Raw genomic sequence first — 22,662 nt, 5'->3', positions numbered from 1 at the left:
ACTTGTGAAACAAGATGATCAAGGTGTAAGCTTGCAAAAAATAAGAAAACACAAGAATAAACTCTTGAAGTTCATCTAGAAAATAATCTCTTATTTAGAATTATTGCAAATAATAAACTCTATATAAAGCCTAATATAAATTAGTATTCTTGATCTATCACAATATTCACAAACTATGGTTTGTTGAACTAATATTAATCGTATCGATTACCAACATTATTCTCCCATTAAAACACAACCAAGCCAAGGTCCATGCTCACTTTATCACCCACGTACACGACCTTTTGATAAATTAGAGAGGAAATAGAATTGAATGACATGTCTCTCTCGTTAATTTCAATGTGAATATATAATGTTTACAATCATCTCCTCTAGAATCAAAATATTCCTAGAATAATAGGATATTAACTAAATAACTCAACAGTACATAATATTTGCTAAATATAACCTCACATAAAACACCTACTTGGATAGTTGGATGACATGCTAATGATCAGTGTTACTATATGGAACGGTTGATCAACTTGGCCCTCTAAAACCTCCTCATCAAAATGGTTCAAAATAAAAAGTTGCGGTGTTTAGGGATGTTTTAATATAATTTAATTGCTTTTGGGAGATAAATTTATAGGTGAAAACTATTGGAATGATTGACAAACTATTTTATAGATAAAAAAAACTATTGCATTGATACTTGTTCTAATGGAATGATCAACACAATTGCTTCAGTAATAAATAGTATGAATAAATATAATATTTAGATCAAGGAATATGGAAAATTATACAACGTACCTAGCTAATGAGTATGAAGTGAGTATAAGATAAATCACTTCTTCAAATCAACATATGACAAACTAAGAAATTAATTTTTTACATATAATTGGTCTTTAACTACTTAATTAAGACATGATAGATGAACACAAACTTTTGAAGTCTACAACTTTAACTCAAGTTGTTGATCATACAAACTTTTCATTGAGCCGAATTTTTGAGGATGAGAATCATCAGCCATTGAGTTTCGAATTTGGTAAGGTGCATTAGCGGCGACCCTGTGCTTCCTCTTCTCCATGAACCGGTGAAGGGAGACTCTCCTTGCCATAGGCAAATCGGACAAGTTACCCACTCCTTGAGTGGCCACATCTTGTGCTAGCACATCATTGATAGCACGAGGGGTTTGTGATTCGTTATGAGCCTGAGTCTGAGTCTGGGCTTGGGATCGAGGACCCATCATTCCATTTTTAGCAAGAGACACGATTTCTTGAGCCTTGTCCTCAGGCAAATCATTAAAAACAAGTACTCTTCCACCATAAAATATGGTCATGCTTGGTGTACTAGTAGAAATCTTAGGCTCCTCTTTTGAAATTGGCGATTCTCTGAACAAAAAATATTTTATGTGGGTCAGCTTTGGTACAACATATATTAAATTCAATTATTGTTGGTCTAATTAAAATAATTAATCAAGCATGGAATCAAATTAAGTTTAACAATAGAATATGCATGCACAAAAAGATCAAACAAAACTTTAGTAATATTAAAACCTTTGTGAAATTTACTACTTTTAAAAAGAAGTCGATCACCTAACTTATGTTTCACTTTTTCTAAAGAATCACATTCATTTTGTGGTTGATAAATCAAATGACTAACTTTGGATCTAACTCATATTAATGTATACCATTTTCTTGCATTAAACATAATTCATTTTTACTCAAATGTTTTAGATCTAAACAATAGAAATAACTTATACTTGTAGTACATATCATAATCATAATTATAATTACCATATATAATTATTTGAATTACAAATACTATAAATAACAATGGTTTAAAATAAATTCCATAAAATGGAGATTTCATCTTAATTACCTGGAATCAGCCATAATTTTGGTAGAGTTTTCAGCACCATTAGCAGCGGTCAATGAACTCATCATAGGAAAGAGCTCCAAAGACATCTTCTCCTTCTCAATATTCTTTGGAAATACATTATTTGTTGCAGCATTTGTTACCTCTTTGGCTCCAGCTCCTACAATTATAACAAAAATCTTTAAAACCCGACCCATAAACAAATATACGCGTTTTCATATATATATATATATATGTATTCAACCAAATCATCATTTTTTAGATAGGTACCCCAGACTCAACTCACTCAGGCCAGACCGAGGTTTTGGCCTGGCCAGGCATATTTTTTTTATTAGCTTACGTGTTGTAATATGATTATTATAGGATGTACAACGTTATTAACATAATAAAGAGATAAGAAAAAATACCTTTGACATCAAGGTCGGACGAAGCAAGAGTCTTAAAAGCATCAAGATGACCAAAAGACCTCCTCTCTTTCAAAAACTGGCTAAAACGAGTGCATGTTTGTGTAAAATTAGACTTAACAAACTTCTCAGAACCCATGATTTCTTAATCAAACCTTGTTAATGAGATAATAAAGGAAAGAAGGGAGAGAATAATAGGGGGAATGAATGAAGATATATATATATATATAGTCTTGATGAGAGAGGGAATTTTAATTATATATATAAAAAAGGTGATGATTAATTAAGAATAATTAATTACGTGATTAAGGGAGACAAGTAGGTGGAATTGTATACAACTCGTGTTAAGGGTGGGGCTAATAATAATGCTAGTTGGCTCTTTTCAATATGCACCTCAAAATCGATTGTTTTATTTCACGTGTTTATTGCTTGGGATCTAAGAATATGGTGTCGATTCATTTTTAATTATTCATTTAAGATAAGGTCGTCGGTGTATGCGGTTTGCCTACTTTATTGGAAACTTGTACACTGTTACTATACGTGCTCTCTAGATTTTTTCTCAAAAATAACGCTTCGTGTGCTTTTACCACTATGGCCTTTTATATACTCCTAAGATTAATAATTACAGTACTCGTAGGATATTGCTAACGAGCGCTTCAAAACGTTAAGTAACTAGTATTAATGTAGAACTCGTATTAAGTTAAGAAAGCATATAATTACTCCGTAATATTTATTTTACTTAAATATTTCTACTTTTAGTTCTCTTATCTAAAGTCTGGAATGTATGTTCTTATTAGCTTTTGCCATGCCTAATAATTATTATTACTAATGGAGTTTAAAGTATGACCCTTGAATTAGTCATGTCATATCTCTTATATCATCAACTTATAACTCATATCTGACATTTCTTATGCATTAATTAAGATCAATAATTATCATTACTCGAGTAAAAGCATTAGTCTTGAGTTAGTCATATCTCACCTCTTACATCAAGGGATAAGTTTCCTGTTGTAGCAAAAATTAGCTATTTAATCATAAAAGTAATATCTAGTATAATAAACTAAGTTAATTTAAGTTCATCAAAAGAAGCCAAGGAAAATATATCCAGGCTATGAGTTGATTTTTTTTTTTTTTTTTAAACCATCGATAGATCTTACAGAGTATTAATAATATTACTCTGTATCATATTAAATATTTATCCGCGCACTACAAGAAAATAACCTTTTCGTAGCAATTATTTTAACCTTTAGTATCGATTGTAATTGTAACAATAAACTTTCCCAACGAATGGTCATTCGATACAATATCTCCCGTTGCCTTAGCCTTTAGTAGTGGTTTTCAATATCGATGGGGTTGACCTCAATAATCGATACGGAAAACTACACATCTTTACAAGATTCGAACATGCAACCTCAAACTCTCGTATTAAATGTTTCACCAATAAACTATAACATATTTTATGTATTGTTTGTCAAACAACATTTATATATCTAGTGTTGAAAAGGCTTTTCGTATCGATTTTTAGGATTTCGTGGCAATTGTAAATGATACAATTTCTCAAAATTATATAAATGTGTAAAAAATAGTGTGGATATGTATTATTATGTTTTCCGTATCGATTTTATATGGGAAAACCATTGCGATTGTAAAATGATACGACTTTCTTAATTATTTCACAAACATACTTACATATTGCAGCGAATGTACAATCGCTACGAAACTGACATTTTTTTTGTAGTGGCGATATGCTATATAATATACTCTGTAGTTTATATAATATGGAGTAATGGATATGCATGCGTGTAATTTCTTTATATTATTATAATCTTATTAGAAATATGATCTGATTTTATAAATGTTTACATATCTACACTCGATTATCATATAATGATTTAGCTTAATAATCTCATCAATTAATAGTTTCTTTCAAACAAACAAACAATTATTATGAGAATAATAATTACAACCAAATTTTCATCATTTAATTATAAACAATTACTATGAGAATCATGCCAACACAATTAGATAACTGTAATAATAATATATTGGGTGGGGGTAGTTTGGGAATTATATAAGGTAACAAATTGGGTTGTGAAGTGGCAAAGGCCAAAGGGGTCTTAATCTACAGGTTTTGGACTATTCCTTTTTTTTTTTCTTTTTTTTTGACGGAACAAGTTTTGGACTATTCCTTATCTGTGTTTGGGGGATGGCACTAGCATGGGTTTCTTTAGACTTCGTCAAGCGTCAATTAATTAGGTCCGACATTGGATTTTTTGGATTTTGTTCGGAAATTTCTAATTAAATTCCAACATTCATGTTTTTTATTTTGAAACCAAAAGACTTGACCTAATACAAATTCATGGCTTAATTAAATTAGATTTTCTTTATACCGTTACGTAGACGTTTATAGATTGTTTTAAAAATTAGTATTAATTATACGATGCATATTTTTTCAAAGATACTACAAATTATTTATGTGATTTGAAAATCTTATTCTCCGTATTTAACTAATTTAACTATCAGAACACACCTTAGCTCAATTGTACAAGACAGTTTATAATGAAATGATCGATCTACTCTGTAGTAGTATAGGCAAGGAGTTATCTTTCTTGTCGCTTTGTTCATCATGTTTTAGTAGAATGACATAGAAGTGATAGAACTTCTTTAGTTTGTTAAGTTGTCTTCACTTTTTATTTTTTTACCCACTTTTCAATACAAATTTGGGATATTAGAATCTTTAAATAATGCTCCATACATATTTTAAAAATTAATAATTCTAACTCGCAAATTAGAATAATGACAGTAGATTATCACATAAATATGTTTTTTCAAATATATTATTGATACTTTATTATATTTCATTTATATTACTCGAACAATCTATAAATACAAACAAATTTAAATAACGAAAGGAATAGTTTTTATTAACAACCATAAAAACTATTTCGTACACTCTTAAAGAATTACTCTTATTTTTTATATTTTGACACGTATAAAGAAATAACGATAACAAGAAGTATGTTGACAGCTACAATTGCAAAAATAATTTTGGACTAGAAAAAATGCAATAGGTGATCCTTACAGGCGCCGGTACCAAGTACTGTATCGTCTCTCCTTTGATTAATAAAAAGGCGGAAAGAACATATACTATGAAATAAAAGAACATGGCTGTTTAAAATAACATATACTATGATACAAAAGAACATGATTGTTTAAAAGAACATATATTATGAAACAAAAGAACATGACTATTTAAAAGAACATTCCTCTAGTTTATAAAGAACGCGAAAAAGTAAATCAGTTTTTTTTAAAATACAAGAGGTAAAAAGTAAATTATATTTTACTGATACAGTACTTTCTCTAGACATTTACCAAAACATAACTTCCTCTCTCTAAATTTTTCTCTCACTAGAAGTTTTTTCTCTCAAAAAGTATAAAAAAAAAATCCAAAAAACCAATTGAATTTCAAACTTCAAAACCTTAAGCAATTTTTGAAGAAATTTGTAGTTTTAAATCCAAAATTCTAATATGGGGGACAAAAACAACATGTAAGTATAATTTCGACATGCCTTAATGTTTATTTTGGAATTTGATCCCCTTTTTTTTTTTTTTTTTTTTTTTTTTTTTTTTTGCAATTCCTACGAAAATTGTTTCTTTGATTTTGTTACTTTTATTGTTGTTGATTTTCAATTTTTTTGCAATTCATTCGATATTTTTTTTTTATGTTTTTGGGTTCATTTGTTTGTGCACCACTTCATGAAAAGAACATATTTTCTTAAAAAAAAAAAGGGTGAAAAGAACATATGTTCATGTTATTTGATTATCAATATAATGTGCTTTTATGTTTATTGTTAAATGTTCTTCGAATTTTGTCTTTAAATTATGGTGGGTATATATAAATAATGTTCATTACATAATATCATCATGTTTTTTTTTATTAATATTACCGATGTTCTTTAGATTAAAAAAAAAAAAAACATAAATCTGAATGTTTTCTTACAAAACAGTTATATGTTCTTTACAAAACAGTTGTATGTTCTTTACGAAAGAGTTACATGCTCATTCCGCGTTTTTTGTCTATACCAAGCATGGTACAGTCGCCTGTACCTTAAAAATTTCAGAAAAAAATGACATTTTTTAAAAGATTATAACAATAAAGAGACGAATAGGGAAATTCTCAACATGTTGTTCACATGTTGATAAATAAAAAGTTAGCAACGATTGTGACAAGTAGTTGGACCGATTCAGCGAAGCAAGGGTCACACTCAATTATTGATTCAATTTTTTCAAATCATAAATATTAAATGTTTGTGGGTCTTTTTTAACGTAAAATAATCTTTTATCACTAATAAAAAATACTTCGTAAATTTTGCTCCAGTTGTCACAATCAATATAAAATGTGAATTGTCTCAAAATATCACATTTTTTTGCTAACTTGTTTCCTCATCGTCGACTTTAATAAGTCGGCACAACAGAAATTATTCTGCGTCAACTTGTTTCAAGTGGTTTTACACACTTGGGAATTACTTGTATTTTGGTTCAACTTGTTTAGTCATCAAGTGGATTTACACTTCATGTTTTTTTTTTTTTTTTTTTTTTTGGTGTTTAGAGAGCCACAAGGGCGAGGGTAAGAATCTATCCCAAGATCTCCTGAAATCGGGAGGGAACACTTCATGTTATGATTAAGATTATTGATTTTGTAATATGATAATAGTGTTGGGATTGGGAGCGAAAGCGAAAGTATAAAATGATATATATAGAGACATAAATAGATAAAAAAAATTGACAAAAAGAGTAATAAGAGACGCATTTAACGTGGGTAAAACCCTCAAATGAGGTAAATGACCCACCAACGACGAATACTAAGGGCATGTTATCTTACGTTGAAATTCAGTTCATTTCAGTTCAGTTCAGCTCCTAATTTCCTTCTCTTATAAAATATTCATTTCAGTTCAGTTCAATTCAGTTCAGCGCAGTTCAGTTCAGTTCAGCTCAGTTCAGTTCAGCTGAGTTCTGTCAATGAGAACAGACCCTAATTATCCAATATATGAAAAAGGGTATGAGAGTACAACCCCGAAGGGTACAAGAGTATGGTATAACTCTCTAGGTTATATTAGGGCTTGTTCTCATACGATTATTTTCAGTTTAATTCAATTCTAATAAGTTCACTTCAGTTTAGCTCAGTTCAGGCAATGAGAGCATACCCTTAAATCTAATTCTCAAAGAGAGATAAGAAACTCACTAATGAGCTAGTAGTTGTGTCTTATGTCCTGTCCTCAAAACAAGAGGAATATAATAGATATTTATACTATAAATGTAAGCCTTCACTTTAGAGAGTAAGTATAATAACCTTGGAGGCCAAGGGTTTTCATGCCTTGGACACCAGGGATATTATAAGTAGTAGGTAATAATAATTTGTTTGTGACTTAATTTGTGACATGTACCTAACAAATAGTTAAAACGTTTGTGAATTTTATAAGATAGATATTTGAAAGCGGGATAAAAATGTAAAAACAGCTCTACCCCTTAGCATTTAGCACTCTTATTTATAGTAGATTTGTATACTAATCTTCTAAAATATGATGAGGTAAGCAATTGACTTCAGTGAATCTATCAAGCCTTGATTGGTTAACAAGTTTGACAAAATAAGTTTTTTTTTTTAAAAAAATAAAATAAAAATAATGAAGTTAAAAAATGCAAAATGTCTCAAGTTTGTAAAATGACCCCAAATTTCACTCAAACTTACAAGTAGTGACACTTAATTTCATATTTAGGTGGAGCAAACCCTATGAATCCTTTATAGTACTCCATATTTTGTTTAGACACGAGGAAATATGAAGAAAGTGTGGAGAACAAGCTCCCCTTGTTTGGAGTGGAGGAAGGAAGAAAAGGGTGGGAATACTGAAATAATTTCATATACATTTTCATTCAAGTAACTAAGAAATGATGTTTACTTCCAAAAGTTGATACTCCGGAATCAATTTCTCAATTTCGGCCGATTGGCCTCTGCAATGTAATTTATAAGTGTGTGGCGAAGTGCCTTACTTGCCGGCTTCGTTTGATTTTGCCGACTTTGGTTGCGGACTTTCAAAATGCTTTTGTTCCAGGTCGTCTTCTTTCGGATAATGCTTTGATAGCTCATGAAGTTCTCACTTATATCAATAGATCAAAGGCGAAAAAGAGTTTCTATGCTGCAATTAAGTTGGACATGAATAAGGCATATGACAGGGTTAGTTGGGAATTTCTATTTAGGCTACTTCAGGAGTATGGTTTCCCTCCTTATTGGATTCACCTCATTCGTCAGTGTGTTTCTACAGTTTCGTATCAAGTTTTGGTTAATGGGAACCCTTCTCCTTCTTTTATTCCTCAGTGTGGACTTAGACAGGGTGATCCTCTCTCTTCCTATTTGTTTGTTCTTTGCATGGAAGTGTTTTCTGCTATGCTTCGTAAAGCTGAGAGGGAATCTTTGATCAATGGAATCTGTATTTCTCGAGGTGCTCCTTCAATTTCACACTTATTTTTCGCTGATGATTCTTTACTTTTCTTGCAGATCTCTCCTCAGGTTTGTGATAATCTGATTGCTCTATTATCAGATTTTTGTGGTTTGTCAGGTCAGTTAATAAATTTGCAGAAGTCTTTTGTTAAGTTTAGTCCTAATACTCCCCAGGACTACCAGGAATATCTGTCTAAGAGCCTTAGGCTGCAAAGTAAATCTTCTTTGGGTTCTTATTTGGGTTTGCATGTTGAGACTAGTCGTAGTAAGGTTTCTGATTTCAGTTTTATTATTGACAAAGTAGTTCTTCGTCTTTCTGCTTTGAACTCGGTAGGTCTTTCTTCAGCTGCAAAGTTGGTAATAATTAATTCAGTTCTGATTGCTACCTTTAATCATATTCTCTCTGTTTTTAAAGTTCCTTCCTCGATTTGTTCCAAGGTGGATAATATTCTGGCCCGGTTTTGGTGGAAATCCAATTCCCATTCTCGAGGTTTGGCTTTTCGGTCAAAAACTCTTTTGCATTTACCTAAGGGTTTGGGGGGTTTAGGGATTCGTAAGCTTAGCTGTTTCAATGATGTGCTTTTGGCTCGTCAATGTTGGCGTATTTATCATCATCCTCAGCTCTTAGTTTCTCGTTTGCTTTCAATCAAATACCCTTCCTTAAACCTTTTTCATACTCGATTTATTCCTCGTTCCTCTTGGGGATGTCGGAGTTTAGTCTCAGGCTTGTTTGTGTTGGCTAAAGGTATATCCTGTAAGGTTGGTTCTGGTTCTCAGGTGCGTATTCTTCAGGACTCTTGGCTTCCTGGTGAACCTCTGGTTTTTCGTAGTACCTCAGGTGAGACAGAAGTACCGTCTCATGTTTCTTCTATTATAAATCCGCGTACCTACGCATGGGACTCAAATGATGTTCATAGGCTTTTTGCGTCTACTACTGCTACTCGCATTCTAGCTCTTGAACGGCCTTCTAGACCAATGGATGATTTTGTGTATTGGAAATTTTCTCGGGATGGTAGTTTCACAACCAAGTATGCTTATGCTATGCTGGTTAATCAGTCAGATGGTTCAGGTGTTTCATCTTTTGGTCACAGTACTTGGTGGAAACTATTTTGGATTCTTCCTATTCTTCCGAAACTACTTTGCTTTACTTGGAAGCTTCTCAATAATGCTTTACCTCTCTCGAGTATTCTTCAGACCAGAGGAATTCCAATAAATTTGACATGTGTTTTCTGTTACAGAGATTCGGAAACATTGGATCATTTGTTTCGAGACTGTTCCTTTGTTCGTTCTATTTGGAATTCGACTACAATTGGTTCCTCTTGTCCTCGTCGACATGATATTTCTTTCCCTGAGGAGTTTGTTGATTTAGCTTTGGGTTATCACAGTGCAAAGAATTGGGAAGGACTAGTTCATTTGGTGACTTTCTGTTGGGCTATCTGGTTGGCTCGTAATCATAAAATCTTTCGTCAGGCTGTTTTGTCTCCAGCTCTTGTTTTGCTTTTTATGCAAGATTGGTTTGATAGGAGTTTTACAGCTCAGGAGTTTAGATCTTTGATGCATTCAACGCTTAATAATCGTTTATTGAGATCAAGGAGAAAGGTTGTTTCTTGTTGTCTCACTGGCTCTTCCACATTGTCCTTCGACATTTGTCTGGTGTTTGATGGGGCATGTAGGGTTCAGGATTGCACAGCTGGGGCAGGTTGGATTTTCCGTGATACAGATTCACCCCAGATACTGGGCGGAAGTTCGAGAGCTTTTCTTTCAAGTTCACCTCTTCATTCTGAATTGAAGGCATGTCTGTGGGGTCTTCGAGCGGCTAGTCGTCGAGGGTATAGGACGTTGTTACTCTATACGGATTGTATGCCTTTGTTTTCCCTCTTGAAGAACGGTGGTGACTGAGATATTCAGAGTTTATGGCTGCTTCAGGATATCCGTTCTGTTATTCAGAATTTTGATTCATGTGAACTTCGAAAGGTTCCTCGTCAATGGATTGCTCCAGCACACTGGTTGGCGACTCAAGCTCGCCAGCGTCGGTTTTTATTTTGGTCCTTTTAGCATGTTTTTGTGTTTTCTTAGTTCTTCTTGTCAAAAAAAAAAAACTAAGAAATGATGAGTTAAGCATAAATACGATCCCTTTGGTCCCTCATCTTTTTAATGAAGTAAATTGGTCCCTCTGCCACCTTTACATGATTTTTTTTCCGGTGAAAAAATGATGAGTCACCATAGTTTAGGGACTACAGTGCCCATGTGGCAAAAAAAAAAAAATAAAAAAAAATCAAAGTTTAAGGACCTTGGTATGAGTTGGCATTATTTAATTAATAAAGTGGTAAAGTTTAGTGACCTTCTTCCTCAGTTATCTTTGGTCCATGACCTTATCTTTGACACTATTAGGCCACAATGACACATTTGACCACTTCTACTTGATTCATTGCTACATCTAGACATTGTCTGTCATCAATAAACATATATATTGCTTAAATCTTCTAATTTTGATCAAATCCTAAATACCTTAATTACTAATTTTATTGTAGAGCAGATACCTTGGAAGGAGCTTTCTTCTTCACTGCAGGCTGCAACAATTTTTTTTTTCTTTTGGAAGAATTTTTGCTCAATAGTCTAATGGTTTTAATGGCTACCAACATCAATATATATAGCCATTTTTATGTGTAACGGCTAGTTTTTTGTAACTATTTTGGAATTTGGTTATTTTTTGCTGTTACAATCCTTAAAATTAAATGAAGAGCCTCTAATCTTCAAACTACCAAATTTTTCAACTGAAAATATTCATGTAAGCAGGCAGCTCCTTAATGTTTTGGCAAAAAGAAGTGCAGTCCCTAAATTAATGCTGACTCAACGAGAGAAGTCCCTAAACTTTGGCTTAGTTGGCAGTAAACATGCTTCAACTTTGCTGAATGTATGGGATTTTCCTCCACCAGAATTGGTGAGCCAAGGGTGGCAGAGGGACTAATTTGCCTCATTTCAAAGATGAGGGACCAAATGTGCAACTAATGGTATAGTTTAGGGACCGTATTTTAGCTTATCTCGTAGTATGAAGAAAGTGTGGAGAACAAGCTCCCCTTGTTTGGAGTGGAGGAAGGAAGAAATGACATACTACGTATATGTCACAAAGTAACAACTTTTAATAACACGGTTTTTACACATTGGAAATAATTATAAATGAGATTAGTGATTAAGATTTCTCTTGCTCATTTACACCAAAAGATTAAAAAAAAAACATTTTGATTCAACTTACAATTACTTCCTTTGTTCTTTTTTACTTGACATGTTTCTTTTATCACGCTTGTCAATGCAAAACTTTAACGGTTAATAACTTTAATTCTCCATAATTAAAAAATATAAAAGTTATATATTATTATAGTACTTATTGAGACGAATTCAAAATGATCTAATATAAATATATTTTTACTTACATATTATTCATAAAACACAGTCAAAGGAGGGGGTGAATAGTGTAAGGGATTTGTTAAACATCGCCCGCGTTTTTCTACATAAAGCCCACATTTTTTAAAAATGTTGACATTATTGCCCTTGTTTTAATTTTTACCGAAAATAAAATTTTTCACTCATAAAAAATGTGGAGCAGGACTGGATCGCCGAGTGAAACCGAAGAGCCCTCAACGTCGGGTAGATGCACCGGAGAGACGCCGTTGACGCCGGAAAAGGAGGTACGAAGCCATCTAAAACCACGAATTGGCGGCTGGCGTCCTGCCGGGACGCCGTGACCGTAGTGGTGGCGCCTAGCCAGGACGCCGCCACCGTGGCTCTGGCGCCTGGCCAGGACGCCGCCACCGTGGCCGTGGCGTCTGGCCAAGACGCCGCCGCCACGGTGGCGGCGTCCTGGCCAGGCGCCACCGCCACGGTGGCGGCGTCCTGGCTAGACGCCACCGCCACGGTGGCGGCGTCCTGGCTAGGCGCCACCACTATTTTTTTTTTTTTTTTTTTAATTTAATTTAAAATTTGTTTATTTTTTTTTTTTGTGTTACAATTTTTTTCTTTTTTTTTTGGTTTTTTTTTTGTTTTGTTTTTAATTGTTTTAATTTGTTTTTGTTTTTAATTTATTTATTTTTTATTTTTTTTTTTACAATTTTTTTCGTTTTATGTTTTTTTTTTGTTTTTATTTTTTTGGTTTATTTTTATTTATTTAATCTAAAGTTTTGTTTATGTTTTTTATTTTTGTGTTTTGTTTTTTTTTTTTTTTGAATACTTTTTGTTTATTTCTTTGTTTGTTGTTTATAATTTATTATTGTTTTTGCTTTTGTGCTAATGTTGTGTCAAATGTATTAATTTAATCTACTCTTATGTGATTATATTTATATGTTATTGTTGCAGGATTATGGTGGAGACGGAAATGATTATAGTGGGATTTTTGTACACGATGGTCTGTTCGAAGATGCTCAACAAGCGGTTGATTGGGCGAAACAGGTTGCAATTAGATCAGGTTTTTGTTTAGTAGTAGCAACTCATAAATCTCAACGGGATGGTAGAATGGATCGCATTTTGAGATGCGACCGTTATCGCAAAAGGGAGGAACGAGATTTCAGTCAAGCGATTCGGTTTGATACAAAGCGGAAAGGTTGTGGGTGTCAGTTCAGAGTAAAGGTTCGACAACAGCAAAGGGGTGACGGTTGGGAAGTGAAGAGTTACGGTAAATGGGGGTATCACAACCATGAGATGATCGCATATGAAGTGGGTCATCGACAGTTAAGTGGCCTAAGTCCTGCTGCGAAACTAATTGTAAAAGAAATGAGTGATGCTCAAGTGAAGCCTGCTAAAATATTAGCATCTGTGTTGGAGAAATTTCCTGAAGACCAGCCAAACCGAAGACACATCTACAACGTCAGACATAAATTGAGGTTTGAACGGTCAGAGGGAAGGAACCCTATACAGCAGCTTCTACACCAGGCACAAGCACGTGGTTACCTGTACTGGTTTGAATCTGATGAAGACACATCGGAGGTGACTCATTTGTTCCTTGTGCATCCTGATTGTGCTGATATGATTTCGTCTTGGCCATCTGTGATTCTGATCGATTCAACGTACAAGACAAACAAGTATAAGTTTCCACTGGTTGAGATGGTTGGGATGACTCCAACGAACCAGAACTTTTTGATTGGTTATGCAGTTATGAAGGATGAGACGGTTGCGAGTTACCGTTGGGTGTTGGAGAAGTTGAGAAATTACATCGGCCCAAGTGTTCAGCCATCGGCCATCGTCAGCGATTGTGAGGGAGGTCTCTTTGCCCCTATAGCGGAGCTGTTTCCGGAGTCGAGCCATTTACTGTGCACATGGCACATCAACAAATGCGTGAAAGTCAAAGCCTACAACCTTTTCAACAAGAACTTAGATTCAGCAGAGAGATTGGTAAATGGTAAGTGGCGGAAGATCCTGCAAGCTACCACGGAGGCAGAGTACGACCGAGCCTTGGATCTACCATCTCTACCCTTACGCACGTCTACCCTACGCGTCTCATACACATCATCAAGCCTCTGACTGAATGGACCGTAATCATCATATGGTCCACTCTGATCGTCCACATCCTCATCTGCATCCTCCTCCTCCTCCTCCTCATCACCATCATCATCTTCATCATCCTCAGAATAGTGCACCCGTTCTCTACGAGCCGAGGCCGAAATACCACGGGATCTAACGTGTCTGGGCCCCGAGCTCTCCATTGAGTTCATCGTACTTCTCATAATGTCCATACTCTTCCCAGCCCCAGAACGAAAATACGATGCCTAACACAAAATAACAAAACATGTAATATGCAATATAAACATGTAATATAAACATAAAAAAAGTAATTAAAATAAATAAATAAAACAATATACATATGATGGAAAATAAATTAAAAACATTACAAAATATTAACAACCTAAAAATAAAAAAATTAATAACCTAATAAATAAATAAATAAAAAATTGGAAAAAACAAAGCAAAAAAAAAAATTACCCAAAAAAAACAAATTGGAAAAAACAAAGTGAAAAATATAAAATTATAAAAACTTAAAAAAAGAAGAACATCAAAATTTTAAAAAAAATTTATAACAAAAAAAAGGGAACATAAAATTTTTTTTAAGTAAAAAAACTAATTCAAAAAAAAAAAAAACAAGAACAATAAACAAGAACATAAAATTAAAAATTAAAAAAAAAAAAAAGAGGAACATAAAATTTTTTTTAAAAAAACCAACAAAATTTAAAACAAAATAAAAAAAAAATCAGAAACATAAAATTTAAAATTAAAAAAAAGAAAAACAAATTTAAAAAAAAATCAAAAAAAAAATAATTATTTTCGAAAATTAAATTTCAAATTTAAAACCAAAAAAAAATTAAAAAAAAAAAATAAAAAGGCGGCGGCGCCTAGGCCAGACGCCGTGACGGTGGCGGCGGCGTCTAGCCCAGACGCCACTACCACGGCGGCGGCGCCTAGGCCAGACGCCGGTGCCGTGGTTCTGGCGCCTGGGCCAGACGCCACCGCCACCGTCACGGCGTCTGGCCTAGGCGCCGCCGCCGTGGTAGTGGCGTCTGGGCTAGACGCCGCCGCCGTGGTGGTGGCGTCTGGCCTAGGCGCCGCCACCGCCTCCGACCTTTTTTTTTAATTTTTAAACACAAAATTAATAAAAAATACCTTCTCGCCGGAAAACCGCTGTCCACCCGCCGCCTGTGCCGCCACTTCCTTGCCGGGCCGCCTCGACATCGCTCGGAAAGTTTTTTAGAGAGAGAAAGTGGAAGTAGAGAATTGAGAGAAGAAATTGTGTTTTTTACTTTGAGGGCAAAAGTGACAATTCACTCTAATTTTGTGGGCTTTATGTGGAGATTCGCGGGCGATGTTTAGCAATTGAGTAGTGTAAAAGTCACACAGGTAAAAGAACGGAGGGTAAAAGTTATATTATGATAGTAACAACTTTTAATAACACGGTTAAAAGTAAAAACGGGTCAAGTATAAAAAAAACGGAGGAAGTATTAAACAATAACATACAGAGTAAATAGTTTTCAAATATACATAGTTATTTAATATTGTACAATAAAGAATTGAAGATAGCAACGTTGTACATTTTGATTATTGCAACTCGAATGTTGTTTCAACACAACTGTTTTTTTTTTCCTTTTTTTTTACCAACACATATTTCGTAATATATTATTTTTATAGCTTGGAAAATACTACGTGCCAAATAAGAGTAGCAACACACTCGTGTTACTCGTGTACATGTTAAATACGGTCTGGGTCGCACCCGTCACGGGAAAGTGCAAGTCCACCACTTTTACAAGATTAAGGAGGTTCCACCTTAAAATCATATGACAATGAGGGGAGTAGCCCCTTAGCCTTATATAGTGGTGGTAACTCTTGAATTCTTTCAATGTGTGATTTCATTACCACTACACTCCCCCTTTAGTGTTTAGTGTTTTAGTGTGGGACAAGAGAATGCTCACATATGTGTTGTTCATGGACTCAATACTCCCCCTCACATGTGAGTTGTCCATAGTGTTTGGCCCAGTATACCTTAGCCATTAAGGCCCCAATCGTGAGCATGGCTCTGATACCATGTTAAATACGGGTATGGGCCGCACCCGTCATGGAAGAGTGTAAGTCCACCACTTTACAAGACCAAGGAGGTTCCACCTCAAAACCATATGGCAATGAGGGGAGTAGCCCCTTAGCCTTATATAGTGGTGGTAACTCTTGAATTCTTTCAATGTGGAATTTCATTACCACTACATTCCCCCTTTAGTGTTTAGAGTTTTAGTGTGGGACAAGAGAATGCTCACATGTGGGTTGTTCATGGGCTCAACAGTACATGTGTTGTTTTTTAGCTGCAATTTTGATTTTATGAACCCTATGTAAAGTTATTTTATTGTTCTTTTAATTGTTATTATGCTCGTCTCGTGTGTGAAGTAACTTGGGCTATTTGATCTAAATGAAAATGTTAAATTTACATGTCTAGACCCAAATATTGGATCAAGTAAAGCGCATATTGAACAATATTGAATACTTGCTTGTATTTGATTATATAGGTAGTAAAAATAAACCAAGAAAATAAATACTTTTTCTGTATTTTTTTTGGCAATAATTTGCCTTATACAGTATTTATATGCTTCACTTTAACTAACTTGACAATTTATAACAAAATAAAAGTATAGTCATGTGTGATCTTATTATATTCGTCTTGATTTATACTATATTAATATAAAATATTTACAATGTTTTACATATTGGTAATCAAAGATATTAAATATTAAAATAATATATTTATATGCGAATGTGAAAAAAGAGAAGTGTTGCAAGTAATACATAGAATTTATTTTGACAGATAAGTCAGTAGGCATTTTTTTTTTTTTTTTTTGAAAATGAGTTTCACCAAAGCTTTGTGGGGAAAAAAAACCATACGTAGTACATACTTCCTCTGTAATTTTTTTTTTATAGTTGCAACGAACACTTCTCTTTTCATGCTTGTTGAGTTGCCAATGCATGTATTCAATCGTTTATAACTTTAATTACCAACATGTAAAAATTATAAATAATTGATATTGAAATCATATAAATCGATAAGAATCTAACAAAATCCCACATGATTATATTTTTACTTCAATATAAATCGTTAAAACTAATCAATATATAAATAGTGTAAAAGTTAAACCTTTGCAACTTAAAAAAAAAAAAAAAAAAAAAAACCGGAGAAGTATGTATTAGTTTCAAACAACCACAAGTGTATGGGAAAACAGAGCATTTAAAAATAACACAACCAAGGTTACCAAAAAAACAACATATAGCCAAATAGGGGCTAGAATTGGATGGAGCAAATTTCCCACAATTCCTGTAAATTCGTCAACCAATGGACTTTGTCAAAATAAAAAAACTCTTTCCTTTCAATTCTAGTTTTTTTCTTTCTCCAAAACATTTTTATTATTTTGAGGCCTCTTTCAATTTGAGGCTCTCCTGCCTTCACCTTCTATTTTCCCACCAAAAAAAAAAAAAAAAAAAATAACACACACACACAAAATCAAACAAAAATTGAGGGAAAAAACAAGGCATATCTAAAAAAAAAAAAAAAAAAAAAGGTTCAAACACCATCATGATCAAATCAATGCATTGGATGAATAAAAAAAACAGCAAAAAACATTCACAAATTAGAGCAAAAACTAAAAATTGTTGAAGTTCCAAGATTATTATTACCATCTTCTTCCTCCTACAACATTGTACATAACATTTTTGGCTAAAAGGTTAAATGGCCATTACATCATACCAAATTTTGAACCCACTTTTTTTACAACCATATTTCCTTTTCATGCTCACCTTATTATTTTCTTCACCAACACAATCCATATCCGATGTAGAAGCCTTGTTAAAGTTTAAAAACTCGCTTTCGACACCCGAAGCTCTCAACTCATGGGATCCAAACACCGGCCCTTGCCTAGACAAAAATGCACGTTGGAACGGCATTCTTTGTTTAGATGGCAATGTCATTGGCCTACACTTAAAATCCAAGGGATTATCCGGCAACATCGACGTCGATGCCTTGGCTAGTCTACAAGGCTTACGCACCATTAGCCTTGAGGACAACGAGTTTTCTGGCCCTATTCCGGAGATTAATCGATTAGGATACTTAAAGGCGGTGTACTTAAACAACAACAATTTTACCGGACAAATATCTCCGGATTTTTTCTTAAAGATGGAGTCATTAAAGAAACTTTGGCTAGCTAATAATGCCTTCTCCGGTGATATTCCATCGTCGTTGACACAACTTCGTAACCTCCTAGAGTTACACCTCGAAAACAATCAGTTTTTGGGTGAGGTTCCCCCTCTTAAGCAACCGCCTTTGGTGTCTTTAAACTTGTCTAACAACCAACTACGAGGCGAAATTCCTATGAGTCTTTTGCATTTTAAGGCCTCTTCTTTTGAAGGAAATCCCAAGCTTTGTGGTGAGGTTATTGGGGTAGATTGCATTACTATAATTAGTAACAATAATCAGTCAACATCCCAAAACTCGACGTCACCTCAAGGAGAGTTGAGTAATCTTAAACAATCTCACAATAATAATCACTTTGTTGGGGTGATTGCCTTGGTTATGAGTATTATTTTGGTGCTTTTGTCCTTGGTGATTATCGCGATTTTTGTTATGAAGAAGAGAAGGGTGTATAAAGATGATATCCCTACTACAACCCAAAATAATGATGACACTAATTCCATTGCCACAACCTCAACCACTACCGCTTCTAACACGAGAAGCAAAGACGGTGTACATGTCAATGAGAGGGCGATAGAGGTAGGTGTGGAACCCATTTTGCAAAAGAATTCAAGCCATTCTTCTACGTCTAGTAGGAGGAGTAACAACTCGGAAAAATCATCAAGAAAAAGCTCGGTAAAAGGAAGTAGCAATCGCGGTGTGTCTAGTAGTGTAGGTGGATTAGGGCAAGGAGATCTTACAATGGTGAATGATGAAAAGGGTGTGATTGTGTTGGCGGATTTGATGAAAGCATCGGCTGAGGTGTTAGGAAATGGCGGTATAGGTTCGGCCTATAAAGCGATCATGGGTAATGGATTAGGGGTAGTAGTTAAGAGGATGCGCGAGCTAAATAGATTGGAGAGTGATGCATTTGATGTGGAGATTAGGAAGTTGGCTAGTTTGAGACATAGGAATATTTTGCCTCCTTTAGCTTATCATTATAGGAAAGATGAGAAGCTAGTTGTTTATGAGTATGTTGCCAAAGGCAGCTTGCATTATCTTCTACATGGTAAGGTTCTTTTAACCAACTTAGGTAATTTGATCAAAATTTTCGCTTTTATTACGAATATCACCCTTAATAAATCAAATGTGTAAATGACAGAAATACAAGTTTATCTTCGTGATATATATAAAAAAATGTTTATCTAGTGGTATTTTCGTAAATAAATCAACAATTTCTTATTAAATGTGGGCCTATTAATGTTGATTTAATTACCAAAATGTCACACTAAGTAGGATTTGATGAAAGTATCGGCTGAGGATTTAGGAAATGTCATGCTAAGTAGGACTAGATACACGTTTTTTGTTTATCACAAAGATAAATCGGGGCTTCATCGTTGGTGTAAATGGTATGAAGAAAATATTACAAACCAACAATTATTTGCTTTATAATGTAGACTATCCAATAATTTTTGTTAGGCATTTCACGAATTGAATTATCATATATAATCATAATTGTTCCTCTTATAACATTTCGATGAATACATGTGTAAATTGTTGAATAAAATAGTTTGGTTGTCCATTTTTAAAAGGGAGTTAAAAAGTACGAAAAAACGATTTCTAAAAATTATACGAAGTATTAGATTGTGTTCTTTTAAAAAACAAAAGTTTATATAATTAGGTGCATAATATTTTAGTTGGGATTAATTTTTAGCACATAATTTCTTCTAAAATATGAGCATTATTTGGTTTTTTTGAGCTTCTATAGGTGATCGAGGAATATCTCACGAGGAACTAAATTGGCCAACACGTCTAAAGATCATAAGAGGAACAACAGAAGGCCTATATTACCTACACTCTCAACTACAATCCTATGACTTGCCTCATGGCAACCTTAAATCGAGCAATATTTTGATTGACACACAAAACGAGCCATTGCTCTCAGATTATGGCTTTAGTCCAATGACTAATCCTAGTGTCGCGGCACAAGCCTTATTTGGCTATCGAGCCCCAGAAGCCATACAACACCAAACAATATCTCCTACGTGTGATATTTATTGCCTAGGAGTAGTCATCCTCGAGATCCTCACGCGCAAATTCCCTTCCCAATACCTTAGCACAACCAAGGGTGGCACAGATGTTGTGCAATGGGTGACCTCGGCTATAGAAGAAGGTAGAGAAGTTGAACTGCTTGATCCTGATATTGTGTCACATTCGACGAGTTGTAAAGAGAGCATGGTGAAGATGCTTCACGTAGGGGTTGCTTGCACTGAACCTAATCGCGATAAAAGGTTAAATTTGACTGAAGTAAGGGAGAGAATAGAAAGGGTATGTGTTCAAGGTGATGGAGGTCAAGATCTAAAGACTATTGATCTCTTGTAAAGTAACTGATATCTTAGAAGTTGTGTTTTGTGCAAAGTTCAAGTCAACACTGACCTCAAGCTCTTTTGAGTACCATGATGTATTTGTAGACGACTGTATCGAAAACAGTTCAAAGGGAAGCTCGGTACATACGGTTCAGAAGATTTCTAATTCAACTCAACATTTAGGTGTAATTTGTTGTTGTATCATCTATAATTTGTATACCAAGATATCATCGAATTCTTTTTTGTAACACGAATCATGTTACAAAACTTGTTATTTTTATATACCAGTTTGGTTAATCGACCAACAAAAATACGTGCATTTGTGATTTATCTCCACTGTCATTATTTTTACATACAACGTCGCCGTGTTTTGTACACAAAATCTATTTATATGAACTTAAATTATTTTTCTGAATAAATGGTATAGCTCTAGTGGTCTGGTGCCCAAGGAATAGACTTTAACCATTGTGCGCCTAATGGGCTTTATTATTGAGTTTTTTGGGCTTTTGGCGAAAGGAGCTCCATTGGGCCACAGGCCCACAACTTGATTTAGAATATTGGGCCTTTTATCTGGACTTATTGGGCTTGCAGTTTACACTTGACAGGCCGAAAACTTTTAGATATTACGGATTAATTAATCAGAATAGCTTAGCACATAAATTGTTTAGCAAATTCAATAATACAATCTATAGTACTATTATGAAACATTAAATCAGCTAAATGATTAACAACTAAAATAGCTTTCTCTACAAAAAAATCATCTGTAGAAATAAAGAAAAATTACGAAATATTCTTTAATTAGTATACAAGATTCGTATACATTTATTTAGGTATTGATCAAAATTAACACATAATGCTAGTTGATTGAGGATATGATGCATTGTATCATAAGGAGTAAATTATATACAGAGTATGTAAATCAATCCTAGGCTTCAACCATTAGGTTAAACTTTTGGTTGAATTGGTCATTTAACTACGAAGTTTTTTTTAAAACATCATCCATTAATAAATAGACTTTGCGAAGAACTACCCTTCTATACTTGATTGCAAAAATCCCATGATAATGTTTTTATTAGAGCCGGTTTGGTTTATTTATGTTAATATTGTATTTATGTTAAATTTATCTTATTAGGAGTTTTAGGCTTATTAGATTTCTTAATGTATTGTGTATATATATGAGTTCATTATCAATACAAAGGTCAAGCCGTTTTCTCCAATTGTTCTTGAGTTTAACATGGTATCAGGCCTCTCTAATTTCTAGAGAATTTTTTACGATCTTGGTTCGTTCATCACAATTTAATTTTATTTCTGCAAATTCAGAGTGAGATTAAGGCTTCATTGTTTTAATTTTTTTTGTTGTTTTTAATCAAACGAATTTCTGTTTTACGGGTGCAAAAACCCTAATTTCGTGGGATTGGTTGGGTGTGCTACGAGTGTGGTGTGCTGTGTTTTGGGTGCTCTGTGTAGAGTGCTCGTTGTCTGTGGTTGCGTGGGTTAGTGCTGCGTGGTGTTGGCTTGCGTGGTGTTGTTGTGTTGTGGTGCTGCGTGAGTGGTGCTGCGAGGTGTAGTGTGTGATCTGTGCATTGTGTGTGCAGTTTCTGCGAGAGTGGTGCCTGTGTTTCGTGTGGTGCTGCTGCTCAGTTTATTGTTGTGTGTGCGTTGTGCGTCTGGTGCTGCGTGGTGTGGGAGTGTCCTGCTACGTAGTGTGTTGCTTGGTTTCGTGTGTTCTGCACCCTCTTGGTTTGTCCTTCAATTTGGTAATATTAATCTTTGAGTTATTAAGGTTGATATTTGCTATTTTTTTTATCAAAGAAAGAAATAGTTAGTGCTTTATAGTAGTGTCCTTCCATTAGAGGATATTAC

General features: G+C 34.2%; 3 protein-coding genes across 3 annotated transcripts; 1 reads left to right on the top strand and 2 right to left on the bottom strand.

The window, feature by feature from the left end:
• Nucleotides 1–721: 721 nt before the first annotated feature.
• On the bottom strand, nucleotides 722–2,491 carry LOC110684410 (protein TIFY 10A-like). Its single transcript, XM_021860864.1, has 3 exons — nucleotides 2,265–2,491; nucleotides 1,861–2,017; nucleotides 722–1,370 (listed from the first exon to the last, which is right to left on the bottom strand). Exons 1-3 carry the CDS (start codon nucleotides 2,398–2,400, stop codon nucleotides 932–934), a joined length of 732 nt encoding a protein of 243 aa, XP_021716556.1. The 5' UTR covers nucleotides 2,401–2,491; the 3' UTR covers nucleotides 722–931.
• An 11,351-nt stretch (nucleotides 2,492–13,842) lies between these two features.
• LOC110683980 (death domain-associated protein 6-like) lies at nucleotides 13,843–15,527 on the bottom strand. Its single transcript, XM_021860377.1, has 2 exons — nucleotides 15,400–15,527; nucleotides 13,843–14,510 (listed from the first exon to the last, which is right to left on the bottom strand). The coding sequence occupies exons 1-2, from the start codon at nucleotides 15,466–15,468 to the stop codon at nucleotides 14,094–14,096; spliced, it is 486 nt and encodes a 161-aa protein (XP_021716069.1). The 5' UTR covers nucleotides 15,469–15,527; the 3' UTR covers nucleotides 13,843–14,093.
• Nucleotides 15,528–17,032: 1,505 nt separating this feature from the next.
• Nucleotides 17,033–21,081, top strand: LOC110683979 (pollen receptor-like kinase 3). Its single transcript, XM_021860376.1, has 2 exons — nucleotides 17,033–19,502; nucleotides 20,202–21,081. The coding sequence occupies exons 1-2, from the start codon at nucleotides 17,996–17,998 to the stop codon at nucleotides 20,813–20,815; spliced, it is 2,121 nt and encodes a 706-aa protein (XP_021716068.1). The 5' UTR covers nucleotides 17,033–17,995; the 3' UTR covers nucleotides 20,816–21,081.
• The last annotated feature ends 1,581 nt before the right edge of the window (nucleotides 21,082–22,662 follow it).

The sequence above is a fragment of the Chenopodium quinoa genome, unplaced genomic scaffold (genome assembly GCF_001683475.1).
Source record: "Chenopodium quinoa cultivar QQ74 unplaced genomic scaffold, ASM168347v1, whole genome shotgun sequence".
Classification (NCBI taxonomy): domain Eukaryota; kingdom Viridiplantae; phylum Streptophyta; class Magnoliopsida; order Caryophyllales; family Amaranthaceae; genus Chenopodium; species Chenopodium quinoa.
The sequence above is the reverse complement of the archived record's forward strand: the minus strand, read 5'-3'. Positions and strand labels throughout refer to the sequence as shown.

Excerpts from the sequence above, each read along its gene's own strand:
- LOC110684410 (XM_021860864.1), bottom strand. The coding sequence starts at position 2,400 with ATGGGTTCTGAGAAGTTTGTTAAGTCTAATTTTACACAAACATGCACT. Across the intron at positions 2,018-2,264 it reads GTCCGACCTTGATGTCAAAG|GAGCTGGAGCCAAAGAGGTA; the intron begins GTATTTTTTCTT and ends TTATAATTGTAG. Across the intron at positions 1,371-1,860 it reads AAAATTATGGCTGATTCCAG|AGAATCGCCAATTTCAAAAG; the intron begins GTAATTAAGATG and ends TTTTTTGTTCAG.
- LOC110683980 (XM_021860377.1), bottom strand. The coding sequence starts at position 15,468 with ATGTCGAGGCGGCCCGGCAAGGAAGTGGCGGCACAGGCGGCGGGTGGA. Across the intron at positions 14,511-15,399 it reads AGCGGTTTTCCGGCGAGAAG|GCATCGTATTTTCGTTCTGG; the intron begins GTATTTTTTATT and ends ATTTTGTGTTAG.
- LOC110683979 (XM_021860376.1), top strand. The coding sequence starts at position 17,996 with ATGGCCATTACATCATACCAAATTTTGAACCCACTTTTTTTACAACCA. Across the intron at positions 19,503-20,201 it reads CTTGCATTATCTTCTACATG|GTGATCGAGGAATATCTCAC; the intron begins GTAAGGTTCTTT and ends GAGCTTCTATAG.